Source organism: Sminthopsis crassicaudata, chromosome 5 (assembly GCF_048593235.1).
Source record: "Sminthopsis crassicaudata isolate SCR6 chromosome 5, ASM4859323v1, whole genome shotgun sequence".
In the NCBI taxonomy this organism is placed as follows: Eukaryota; Metazoa; Chordata; class Mammalia; order Dasyuromorphia; family Dasyuridae; genus Sminthopsis; species Sminthopsis crassicaudata.
The window spans coordinates 294,454,406-294,467,864 of record NC_133621.1 but is presented as its reverse complement, the minus strand read 5'-3'; the positions used below and the strand labels follow the sequence as shown (position 1 = coordinate 294,467,864).

The window sequence follows — 13,459 nt, the reverse complement described above, 5'->3', positions numbered from 1 at the left end:
TCTATAAATTTCCTCTTTCCCAGAAGGAGAATAACAAAACCTGCCTAATTCTCTTCCCATTCTCTACCACTCCTACAGGTAAAATGCCATGAGAATCAAAAGTATCTTTTAAAAGTGGAAAGCAAAAGATAATTTGGCACTCAAAGTTACTTAATTACCTTTGCCAGAGAAGTAGCTTAGAATTGAAAGAGATTACCCAGATCATTTAGTCTTCTTCCCTCTAGATAGATAGTAAAGCATTTAATTGAGACAGAATAGCAAAACAAATAACAGAAAAATCAAGTCCAAGATTCATTCTCTATGCCCTGAAAACAAATAAGCACCATTTCCCACAAAATCTTTTGTCAATTAGGTTGGTCACTTTGTAGAGGAACAAATTGAGAATCAAGGGTCCCATGCTTCCAAATCCAGGACACTTTCCCTTACATCCTGTTGATCATGCAAGCCAGTTCTTTCTTTGGGATGGTGAACATCTTGAGACCCTCTGTGAAGATTTCTATAGGGTTTTCCAAAATTTTCTGCTGTTTTTCAGCTATTAAAGCTAAAAATCTCACTGGGTCTCAGTTTCCTCATTTGGAAAAAGGTGGTGCCAGGAAATTAAGTGATCTCTATACTCCCAGTTCTGAATCTATGATTTTCTGATCTCTGAGATTCCTACATACTCCAAAAAAATTCTCTCTCTTTCTTCTCTTCTTTCTTACCTCTCCTTCCTTGTCCTTCCCTCCCTGTCTCTTTCCCCCTTCTCTCTGTGTCTCTGTGTGTCTGTCTCTGTCTCTCTCTCTCTCTCTCTCTCACACACACACACCCTTTTACCCCTTCTATAGGCAACATGGTTTGGCAGGAAGCAAAGAGCCCCTGGAGGTCTTCCCAGGACATGCAAACCAAAATGAAGTGAGCTTCTCACTGTAGGCCAGTATTTTCATGAGGTAATGGGGCAATCCAAGAGGTGCCTTTCTGCTCCCAGTCTTTCAGAAGTCTCCTTCAGAGACTGGTAAACACAGCTGCCCCTCCCTTCCCTAAAGAACATTCCCTGGTATATACAGAAGTCACTTTTCATGATAGGAAATTTGTCCATGAATGCAGTTTTCTAAATGTCAATAAAGGGAATCACCACCTCTTTGTGTCTCTCTCTCTCTCTCCTCTCTCTCTCTCTCTCTCTCTCTCTCTCTCTCTCTCTCTCTCTCTCTCCTCTCTCTCCCTCTCTCTCCCTCTCTCTCTCTCCTCTCTCTCCCTCTCTCTCTCCCTCTCTCTCCCTCTCTCTCCCTCTCTCTCCCTCTCTCTCCCTCTCTCTCCCTCTCTCTCCCTCTCTCTCCCTCTCTCTCCCTCTCTCTCCCTCTCTCTCCCTCTCTCTCCCTCTCTCTCCCTCTCTCTCCCTCTCTCTCCCTCTCTCTCTCTCTCTCTCTCTCTCTCTCTCTCTCTCTCTCTCTCTCTCTCTCTCTCTCTCTCTCTCTCTCTCTCTCTCTCTCTCTCTCTCTCTCTCTCCTTTTCTCCTCTCTCTCTCCTTTCTCCTCTCCCTCCTTCCTTTCTCTTTTTTTTTCCTCTCTGTTTATGTGTCTCTCCCCCTCCCTATTCTCACTCCCCTTCAATAGGGTAAGACTTGAGAGCAGAGAAGAGAACAGAGGCCTTTACATGCACAGGAGCTAGGAGGCAGAAGGAATGAGAGAAAGAAGAAACTCAGGGCTAACAACATCTGGTCCTGCACATCTGGGCCTCTACCGGCACAGGGGCCTCTCTACACAATCATTTCCTGAGAGGGATCTGGTGCAGTCTCTCCAAGCATAAACCGGATAGGAGAGAAAGCCATCTGACTCAGATTATGGGTAGCTTTGGGGAAGGGAGGTTGGGGAGGGGGAGTAGTCAAGTGGAGCATATTTTACTAAGGAAAGAAAAGGGGGGGAAGGGAATTTGAAGAAGGCCCAAACACTAAGTAATCTTTAATTCCTCCTAAGCTAATTAACCCACTGGTAGAAGATAGAGGGCTTGGTTGCTCTCCCTTCAGATCAATATATTGAGAAAAAGCCACAAGTTAGTTACAGACATATACACAGAATTTAATAAAATATCTATTGGTAATGGAGAAAGTGAGTTCCTGTTCTGGAGATAAAAACCACAAAGGAATACGACTAATTCTTCCTTTAAAACCACCTAATGAATGTTTTCCCCTTAGGAGACACAATTACAATGGTCTCAGAATTAGAGAAACAGAAGAGAAGCTAGGTGATAAAGTGGACAGAGCACTGGGATTGAAATCAGAAAGGCTCATCTTCCTGAATTCAAATCCAGCCTCAACTACTTACTAACTGTGTGATCCTGAGCAAGGGACTTAACCCTGTTTGCCTCAGTATCTCAGCTGTAAAATGGGCTGGAGAAGGAACCTGCAAGCCGCTCTAGTGATCTTGCCAAGAAAACCCCAAATGGAGTCACAAAGAGTCAGACAAGATTGAAATGTCTAGAAAACAATAACAGAGTCCGAAGGAGCCTTGGGGACTACCTAAACCAATGGTACCTAAGCTAGGATCCAATTTTCCCCCCCTCTCCCCATCCCACCATCCTTAGCAAGGGATTAAGATATACCTTAATAAAATCCATAAACATCCAATATGTATAGGAATACAAATAGAAAAGGAAAAAAAAATCCCTGCCCGTAAGGAGCTTCCATTATATCAGAGAAAAGAATGTATATCTATAAAAATATAAAATATGACCCCCGCCTTTGAGGACAGATTTCTTTATTTAAAAAGGACATTTCTGCTATTTTAAGAGTCTAAAATTTAACTTCTCTTTCTTCCCAATTAGTCACCTCCCACCACTTCCCTAACCAATGATGTTTAGATGCCATTATTAAAACAATATTAATTAAATTAATTAAAACAATAACAACAAAGGCAGGGAAAGCAAGACCAGAAGTAAAGGAGCCAGAGAGAAGGCTCTCCTAGCCCCGTGATGGATTGTCCACAGAAACCAGTTAGATGGGGGAAAGCTCAAAGGAGGCTCCACTGCAGGAAACCAGGCTTCCTTACAGCTGCCCTGAAGGCCAAGTGGGATGGCCCCTGTTTGTTTTCTCAAACATGGTGGCCTGTTCCTTTTGTTCATTGGGAACTCCCAAATCAAACAAACCCAAATACAATAAAGGCCCCATCCACAGCTTATTAGATAGGGCATCACTTATCAGGAGGGGACTTTCCCCCCCAAGTGTCAACAAACCCATTGTCAAGAGTTCCTCCCAATGATTCTCCCTTGGGTCTCTACCCAGGAGTAGCTAGCCAAAAGTAAATAGAAGCAAACTTATAATTGGGATGAATTAAATGGAAACCCTTTTCTGCTACTTGTATTCTTTACATCAAAATGTAAACTCCTTGAGGTCCAGGACCAAATTTTTGGAGGGAAAATGGGGCAGGAGGATCGGTTTTTACTTTTTCCCTTCTTAATACCCCCTATTTGCAAACTCCTTTATCACTTGAGAAGGAAGGGGGAAATCTAATTTGTGGCTGTTATTTTTCTTTCATGTCCAAGTTTCTGTGACCCCATCTGGGATGGTCTTTGCAGAGATACTGCAGTATCTTTGCCATTTCCTTCTCCAGTCCATTTTACAGAAGAGGAAACTGAGGCACACAGGATCAACTGGCTTGCCCGGGATCACACAGCTAATAAGTGTCTGAGGCCAGATTTGAACTTGGAAAATGAGTTTTCCCGAGGCCTGGCCCAGCAATCTGGGCACTATGGCGCCCCCTAGCTGCCTGGGGAATTTAAATAACTGAGGAGAACAGGTAACCTTGTGGGAACCTTCCATTTCCATAGGGTATATTTTATGTTTGTAGAATTTATGAGTTTTGTCTCTCACAGTAGAATGGAAACGCCTTGAGGGGGTTCTCTGTGTGTCTGTGTGTCTCTCTATATGTATACATATACATACACACACATACATATACATATATATTTTTTTTTCCATTATCCTTAATAAAGGATTGTTGATTGATTAGGCCAGACAGGCCAGGTTCCCCTACCTCTGGAGTCCTCAAAGTTCCACCTCCTAGAAAAGAAACTTATTAAGCATAAAAAAGTTGGTTACAGAAATAAACATAAATTTTGTTTGCTAAATTGTGCTAAGCCTATAGCGTCTCTTCTCAGAAGAATTTTACTAAATGTAGAAAATAAAACACACAGGATTACAAAAGGAAACCAATTTTATTGAAATAGATATCAAAATTTGTTTTAATCCAAGTTCATAAAGTCCCCCCTTTCCCTGACAGACCCCTGGGGTAGGGGTGGGTGGGAAGGGATAATCCCAGGAGAGGAACCTCTGACCTTGGAGAAGACAGATGTCCTTGTGGTTAGAGTGCAGGACTCTGCATTCAAAGCTACCTTCAGAAGACCCAAGCTAAAATTGCTTCCCACACCCCTCGAGTCACTGAACCACTTTCCCTGTTTTCTGATCTGTAAAATGGGATTCATAATAATATTTCATTTGTCATGAGAGTCAGAAGAAATAGCCAGTGTACCATGCTTTGTCTCAGAGAAATGCTAGCTATGATTATTATGGACAAAGAAATCATGAATAACTGAAAATAAGCCTAATTAAACGTAAGTTCTTTGATGGCAAAGAGCATCCAGAGTTTATATTTATGACCATTAGTTCTGAATACACACACACACACACACACACACACACACACACACACACACACAGAGTAAATGCTTCTTAATGTGTGGGATCAAATGAAAGCCAGGGAGAGGAAGGAAGGAGACCTTCCCTGTGTCACATGAAAAAAGGATGTCAACAGCTGTCTCAGACGGAGAGTGTTTGCTTTCGGGAGGGGCTAGTGAGGCAGGGATGCTAGATTTCTCTCTCCTATTTTTTTAAACGAATGCATCAATCAGCAGCTGAGCACAACAGTTCCTGATGTTTCTGAAAAGCCAACAAAAAACTGCCCCACCCCAGCCACTTTTCACGGTCACTCCAGCTTTATGCTCCTCCCTACAATTTGGCAAAGGGCACGTGCCCTGTATCCCTCCCAGAAGGAGCATGGTCTTGCAGCTTGGGACTTCTCTTTCCCGAGTTTCCTCATCTATAAAACAAAGTGCTGCAATTCACTAAATGATTTTTGACAACTCCCCAGACAGCCATGCAAATGAAAAGGAGAGGGCGTGAGCTTAAATCTCATTTTTGTCCCTGACACTGGAGGGTCCAAGGGATAGAATGCTGGGCTTGGAGTCAGGAAGACTCAAATTCAGGAATATCTCAGTCAAGTCTGACTCTTTGTGATCCCATGTAGGTTTTCTTGACAGAGACACTGGAGCGGTTTGCCATTTCCTTCTCCAATTAATTAATTTTACAGATGGGGAAACTGAGGCAAACGGGATCAAGCGACTTGCTGAGAGCCAGCCTCTGAACTCAGGAAGATGAGTCTCCCTGACTCATTAAGGCTCTATAAATGGTAGCTATTATGATTGGTATTGATTGTACAGACACACTACAGTCAAAAGCACCAGGCTTGGGAGGCGTAAGTGCTGGGCGTGAATCCTGGCTCTGCCACTTACTGTGTGATCTGGAGCAAGGGCGAGATTAGGATCGACATCTGCCCAACAGGGCTGTGAAAAGCGGGTGGGTTCTTTGTTTTCTGTTTCAGGGGAGACCTGGGATTTCAGAGCTCCCAGGAGGGAAACTGTCTCATTGATACAGATCACCAGCTGGCCTACACCCCTTCCTGCTCTCCTACAGGGTCCCAAAGTGGATCTTCTGGGCAGAGGGTGTACCTCGTGTTCATGTCTGCGAGCTCACAAAGGGAGCTTGGTTCCTAGCTGCACGGCTGTCCAGATAACTAAGGGGCATCTTACGGGGCAGTGAAGTGTCCATCCCATCCACCTCGCTGAGGACGCAAGGCTCAGCATGTCTCTCTCGTTCACCCTCTGAATTCTGAAACTGGGGTCCCCACTCACATGTATGTTCTGTCTACAACACAATAGGCACAACACATACAGAGACAGGGAGACACAAAGAGACAGAGACACAGAGAGAGAGGCACAGAGAGACAGAGACACAGAGAGACACAGAGGCACACAGGCACAAAGAGACAGAGACACAGAGACAGAGAGGCACAGAGAGAGAGAGACACAGAGAGACATAGAGACACAGAGGCACAGAGAAAGACAGAGAGACACAGAGAGAGACACAGAGACAGAGAGACAGAGGCACACAGAGACACAGAGAGAGAGAGAGACACAGAGAGTCACAGAGAGAGACACAGAGAGAGAAACAGAGACACAGGCACAGAGGCACACAGAGACACACAGACAGAGACACAGAGAGACAGAGAGACAGAGGCACACAGAGACAGAAGCACAGAGAGAGACAGAGACACAGAGACACAGAGACAGAGACACAGAGACACAGAGAGAGAAGCACAGAGAGACAGAGACACAGAGAGACACAGAGGCACAGAGAGAGACAGAGACACAGAGACAGAGACACAGAGACACAGAGAGAGACACAGAGACAGAGACAGAGACACAGAGAGAGAGACAGAGACACAGAGAGAGAGACAGAGACACAGAGAGAGACAGAGAGACAGAGACAGACAGACAGAGACACAGAGAAAGAGAGATACACAGAGACACAGAGACAGACAGAGATACAGAGACACAGAGGCACACAGAGACAGAGGCACACAGAGACACACAGAGAGAGACACAGAGAGAGACAGAGAGAGAGACACAGAGACACAGAGAGAGAGACACAGAGAGACAGGCACCGAGAGAGACAGAGACAGACAGAGAGACAGAGACATACAGAGAGACAGAGACAGACAGAGATACAGAGAGACACAGAGACAGAGAGACAAGAAAGAGAGAGAGAAAAGCAGAGGGGAACCTGCAGCCCGGCCTCCTTCTTGGGTCATTTTCTCCACAGGCCAGGCCACGAGTTGCTCCGACAGGATCTGGCCTGCTCCACTGGCTGGTCCTTCCCGAGCCTCACCTGCTGCCCCCCTCCCCAGCCCCCAGCCAGTCCCTTCCTCCAAAAGACTCTGAAATGACTGGGAAGGGGTGGGGGAAGGGACAGGGAGGGCCCCCCTCCCTGCCCCCTGGCTGCTGCCCAGCCCTTTCTTTCCCCGGTGTATTTTATAACCCGGCATGTAGTTTATTCTTCTCCCAAACACTACGCTCTGGGTCCAGGGCCCGGGGTTGCCATAGAAACGCCTTTTAACTCCTGCTGCCCCAGAAGTTTCCATCTCCCCGTCCCTTCCCTGGCGGGCTGGCTGCAGACGGCCTCACCTGCGGCTGGGGCCGTGGGAGGGCGCTGGGGGGGAGGGGGGGTTTCCCCCGAACACTCAAGGGGAGAACGGGCCTGCCCCTGCCCAGAGGGATGGGGGGGCCTGCCCAATGAGCCACAGAGCCCCACCAAGCTTGGGGGAAGGGGAAGTCTCAGAGGAAGGGGAGAAAGTGGGGGGCTCCCACGCCCCGCAGCCAGAGAGACTTGGCACAAAACATACGTTTGAGCCGCCCCCTCCCCCCCTGCTTCCAGGGGAGGCTCCCGATGAGTGCAAAGAGATTAACCCGGAACCGGGGAGAAGCCTGGCTGGCTCTGCGGCCGGGGGACCTCAGGGCCCTTCTCCGGCGCGGAGTGGGGAGAGCCCCCAACGTGGAGGGAGCCGGCCAGGCCCGAGCCCAGCTTCCGCACCAGGACCTGAAGGGCGGGGCCTTTAGAGGGGGGAGGGACGTTTTCCCCGTGGCCACTATTAGCTGAAACCCAGAGGGGGCCTTCTTAGGGGAGGCGCGGGGTTAGATGGATGGAGGCAGTGGAGAGCAGTGATAACGGCGCTGGGTTGGGTGGCAAGACTTGTGTGCGAGTTCTGCTCCGTGTGGGTGGGTGTGTGTGGGTGGCTCTAGACGTGTGAGATCTCTTGGATCCCGGGATCCTGGGTAGCTCCTGAAGCCCCGGAAGTAGAGCCTGTGATTTGATGGATTGCCCTTATCTCTAAGAATCTCCAAAGCAGGGATGTTGTCACGAAAGTGTTTGGCGCCAGGATCCGGGGGGTTCAAACCCCGCTCCTGGCAATCAGTGCCCCTGTGGTTCCGGAACAGACTCCCCTGAGCCTCGAGGGCAGTTCATATAAATGGGGGAAAGAGAGGAGTCTGGGATCCAAGACCCGATTTCTAACCCTGCCTCTAGGATCCTGAGCCAGTCACTGGGGGAGGGGGAAGGGAGTTTGTCAGCTGGAAAAGGGTCTGGGACATCTGTTCCCACTCTCAGGCTCATCCCATGATAACAAGGGCTTCTATAGTATCTCCGTCCCAGGATATCGTAAAGATCAAACAAGATAAAGTTCTTTGCAAATCCCCTCAGAGCTCTTAAAGTGCCATCCCCCAGGACGTCCCAGGGTCTCCCTTTCCATAAAGGGCCAACTCTGACCATTGTCACTGGGGAGTTTAAGCTTCCTTCCAGGGAGTGGTTTATTGTTGCTGTTGTTGCTATTCAAACCACGGTTTCATAAAGAGTTTCCCAGAAGCCTCAACCAAGCCTGAGCCCTGATGGGAGGAAATTGAACAGTGGAGGTAGTGGAGGGTCAAAGAAACCCCCATGGGAAGCTAGATCCACCTGCTGCTTGAGGTCAGACCCAGGGCTTCCCACTCAAACCCAAACTGCCCCTTTGTGCCCAAGTGATCTCTCCTGTATACCGGCCTCCATCTCTCCTTGGCAGACCTCCCGGAGGCTTTCAAGAGTCCAGAAGCAAAGGATTGGAGGTGGGAAAACATTTTTAAAAAGAAATAAATAAAAATTAAATTAAATAAATAAAAAATCCAAATAAATAAATCAATGAACAAGCAAACCCTATGAAATACCCTCCCCATTTTTAGACCCTAAGGGATTCAGAAGCCTTAATTTCCTAATTTCTTCCTCACCAACATCAGTTGGACTTCTATTTTACAAACATGAACACCATGGTACCCCCCCACACACATACAAACACACACACACACACACACACACACACACACACACACAAACTCCTCTTATATTACAAGGTCTTGGGAGTGGTGCTGATTCCTCTGGAAGCTATGAGGAAGGAAGAGAGTCCCTAGTGGTTTGATTTTTCTGCCAAAAGGATCCGACAAATGATTTGGTACCTGGAGACCAGAGTACAAATTCTGACTCCGCTAACCGCTCTTATGACCTTGGAACAAGCCCCTGGCCTCAGTTTCCCCATCTGGAAAATGAATAGGTATAGCTACAAGGCCTCTGAGAACTCCTCTGCCTCTAATCTAGCAAGTATTTAATAAATTCAGTCCTGGAAATATTAACTAATTAGCTAAATAAATAAATAAATGATTGCTCCCTACTCACAGGGAACTGACATTCTATCAGACCTGGATTTAAAGCTGAAAAAAAGGCTGCAGAGGCCATTTGATCAAACTCCCTTCATTTTACAGATGGAGAAACTGAGGCAATGGGTAAAGTCATTCACCTAAGGTGACACAGACCCTACATCCTACTGGTTATAAACCTCATCCCTAGCACTGGATATTTGTAAGTAGCAGTATGGAAATATACAAAGCTGGTACAAAGTCGTTCTACTCCATCCCAAGAGTAATACAAAAGCATCGATCTAGGGGATTCTGGGAGTCCAAGTCCAAGTGCCTCAACATCCAGCCACCTGATGATGCTGGCAGCCACTCTCCCAAGCCCAGGCTAGCTGGCCAACAGGGTTGGCTGACCGGCCACAAGGTTCCTGCTGCCCAATGATAGCCAAGTCCCTCCACACTCTCCCGCACCACACCCAGCCCACTTGTTGACTGTCCCTCACAATGCCAGCTCCATAGGCAAGAAGCACCCTGGGAGGATTTTCTTCCCCATTCGGCGCCCCTTCAATCTTTGCCCTAACCTGCTGCTCTAATCCTCCAACACTTCTTAAAGCCCTACTCTCCACATAGTCCCCCAAACCCCACATTTCTCTCTCCCTTTTCCTCTGCCCTCCTCCCTTAAATTCCACTTTTGAAGTGAGGCTGGGAGAGAAAGGGTCAGGCAAATAACAGACACTTTCCCAGCTCCCCAAACCTCAGGGCTTCTCCTGAACCCCTGGGATTTTCAGGGCCACTCCCAAGGCTCCGGATAACTGCTTTTGCTTCCCTTTGCCTTTTAGCCAGGAGAGAATCACTAACCTTTACCCACCAAGAGCTTGCCCATCCTCCCCGACTCCCATCTCAAGTCCACAATATTTGTAAGCCACAAACAATAAAATAACTTGGTTTTCCACAGCACTTAAAAGCATTAACCTTTAAGGAGGTGGGGGTGGGGGCAGGGTGATCACGTCATTTAGACCTCAAAACGAGCTTGAAAGCCAGGTGGTGCAATAGGGTGTTATTATTATTCTCCCCCCTTGCTATATGGGGAAACCGAGGCTCAGGAAGGTGACCAGACAAATGACCACCTCTCCCCGAGATTCTAAAGGCCCTTCTCCACCCCACCGACCCCCACAATGATGCTGCCGGTGACTTTTCACAAGTTTGGGGAGGCCACCCCCTCAGAAATAGTTGTGTTGATGTTTGAGGGGCTTGGGGGGGCATCCATTTCCATCATGGAACCGACTCCCCCGACACACCCCCAGTTCCGCGATCTGGTTACTCTTGGTCTGCCTACAGCCTGACAGGGATGGGAACCCTCTCTCTGGAGGCGTGAACCCCCCAACTCTCCGAGCGCTCCCCGCCTGCGGGCCACCTTATTCTGCACGAGGCTTCCAGGGAAGAGCCAGACTCCTCATCCCTCAGCTCCATGTTCCTACCGTTCAAAGTTTGGGGAAACTCTGACGGCCCCCCTCCCCCCTGCCTCCCGCCCCATTTTTCCTGCGGGGCATTGTAGGGGAGAACTTTCCAGACGGCACCAGGACCCAGGAGGAATCTCGAGTGCCCTGTGCCAGTCAGGGTGGGAAAGCAAAAATTTCAGACCATAAGAGCTCCAGTTTGGGGGGGGGGGGGCGGGGAGGGAGAGGGAAGGAAGGAAAGAGGAGGGAGCCATCTAGGAGGATAGAGGACCCCGGCAGAAATGCAGCTGTCCACACCGAAAGGGGACGTCGCGGCCAGTGGGAGGCTGCGGCTCCCGGTGCCACCCCCGCGTTCCCCGCCGCCTCCTCTCCATCCTCCGCAGCCCGGCTCGGGCAGAAGTGTGGCTGCATCCCCCGGCGCCCACCCCCGCATTTCCCGCGCCCCCTCCCCTCCCCGCCCTCCTGGCCCGGGCTGCGGCTGAAGAAAACCGGGGGCAGGTGGGAGCCGGCTCGGAGCGGGAGAGCGGGCAGGGGGAGCGTCTCTTACCGATGTCCGAGTTGCAGAAGGCGTCCTGAGGGTGACTCGGGGAACAAGTGCACGCGTCCGCCCCCAGCTCCCTCAGGCTCCAGCTGCTGAGAAGCACCACAAGACTGAGCCACGGGCTCATAGCTGCGCGCCCGGTTCCCAACTGGCTGCGGGCTCGGGCGCGGGCTGCTCCTGCCCTGCTCTCCTCCTCCTCCTCCTCCTCTTCCTCTCCTTCTCCCGCTAAGTTGCTCGCAAACTTCTCCCCGCCGCTCCTGGGCTGGCAGCGGCGCCTGGGCAGTGCGCGGGGTAGGAGGCAGGGGCAGGACGGACGTCGGGCCGGGAGGGCGAGCGAGCGAGCGAGCGCTGCGTGCGAGGGCTAGGCGGCTGCTGCGACTCAAACCGCGTCCGTCCCGAGGCTCCGGAGGCTGCCGGCCCGGCCTCCGCCTTATATAGCCCGCGAGGCTCCGGGAGCCCCCCTCCGGCGGCCCGAGGTCCGCCCCCCCTGACCAATCGGCGAGCCGCATTACCTCATCGCCCCCCCGCGGGAAGGGGGCCGCCGGAGAGGGGGCGGGGCCGCCCGGTACGCTTCAGATCCTTTTAGGGAATGCGGGAGTGTGCTGGCTGCCTGGGAGAGACCCAAGAAAGCCCCGCTCTCCCTCCCGGTCCCTCTCCGCGCCTCCCGGGGGGGCTCGGGGCGGGAGCGCGAGGCAGGAGCCCCTCCGGGGCCATGGCCGCCACCTGGAGAAGCTTCTCGCCCCCCTCCCTCTCCCGCGCGCCCCCTGCGCTCCGCTTCCCCCCTTTCCGCAGGAGAGGTCGCCCCCCGACGGCGGGCCAGCCCCCGGCAGGGCCCGGCGGGCCCCAGACACCCGTCGGGGGGGCAGAGCGTGGCCCCGGCGCTGCGCACTGCAAAGCCTGGGGGGCTGCGGGGAGGTGCCCGCCGTCTCCGCCCTCTCCAGGAGGCGCAGCACCCGCTACCTCACCTGCTCTTTCTCGGGGGTGGCGGGAAAGCCTTGTCCCCACGGCCGGCCCCACATTAAGGGCCCGAAGGGACCATTTGGGGAAACCCCTCACTGTCCAGTCAGAAAAAGGAGGATCCGGAAGGCTGTGACTTGTCCAAGATCACACAGTTAGTCAATGGCAGGCAGGATTAGGACCCGGATTATAGATTCAGAGCTGGAAGGGACTTTAGACAACAACCCTTAGAGGAAGAAGGATCTAGAAGGCTGTGACTTGTCCAAGATCACACAGCTAGTCAATGGCAGGCAGGATTAGTACCGGGATTACAGGATTACAGATTTAGAGCTGGAAAGGACCTTCCTGCCATGTGGTTCAACACCCTCAATTTAAAGAGCTGGAAACTGCTTTACCAGTTGATTTCTCACCTCCTCCCTCCAAAAAAAAAAAAAAAAAAAAAAAAAAAAAAAAAAATTTCAACATAGTACAGTGAATATACCCTCTGGACGTGAAGTCAGAAGACCTGAATTCAAGTCCTGCCTCAGACACTTAGCACCTCAGCAAAACTCAAATCATCTGAAACTCAGGTTTCCTCATTTATGAAAAAGGGATATGAAGACGGAAATAGCAAACCACTTCAGAATCTTTGTCAAGAAAACCCCAAAGGGGGTCAGGAAGACTCAGATAGGAACGAAAACAGTGAAAGAAAAATTAAGAATATTAATAACACCTCTTTCCAAACATAGGGCCAAATAAAATTGGTAATGCATTTTGCAAACTTCAAAGTTAATCAATCGACAAGTATTTATTAAGTATTTACTACCTACCAGACTCTGTGGTACAAGGACAAAAAACTAAACTTGTCTTTACAAAATTAAACCCTGCCCCCCAGGAGTTTCCATTCTAATGGAGAGAGAGGTATATACAAGACACAAACCAGACTCCAGATATCCACACAGAGGGGGAAATCGGTAAGTTACAAATGAGGAAACTGAGGCACTAGTTGACATACACATCCCCAGTTTGCTATTAGCTCAAATCTAATCAGTCAAGCCTTCATTAAGCCCTTGGCAACAGTGAACCAAGCTTTGCAGAAAATATATGTACATAAAGGCAAGGTACAAACCAAGAAAATACAAAGTAACCTTGAATCTTAATTCAAGAAGCAGAAGGAAAAGTTTCCTTTTAGGATGAAGGAAACATTTGATGGTCACAACTAAGGAGG

At 49.8% G+C, this 13,459-nt stretch overlaps 1 protein-coding gene across 1 annotated transcript in view; it reads right to left on the bottom strand.

Annotated features, from left to right (window-relative positions):
* The window catches only part of TIMP3 (TIMP metallopeptidase inhibitor 3), a 61,113-nt gene extending 49,412 nt beyond the window's left edge, over positions 1-11,701 (bottom strand). The window contains exon 1 of the mRNA XM_074271514.1: positions 11,302-11,701. Within this exon, the coding sequence (XP_074127615.1) occupies positions 11,302-11,422 (121 nt within the window). The 5' untranslated portion in view covers positions 11,423-11,701. The remainder of the gene's footprint in view (positions 1-11,301) is intronic.
* Between the last annotated feature and the right edge of the window lie 1,758 nt (positions 11,702-13,459).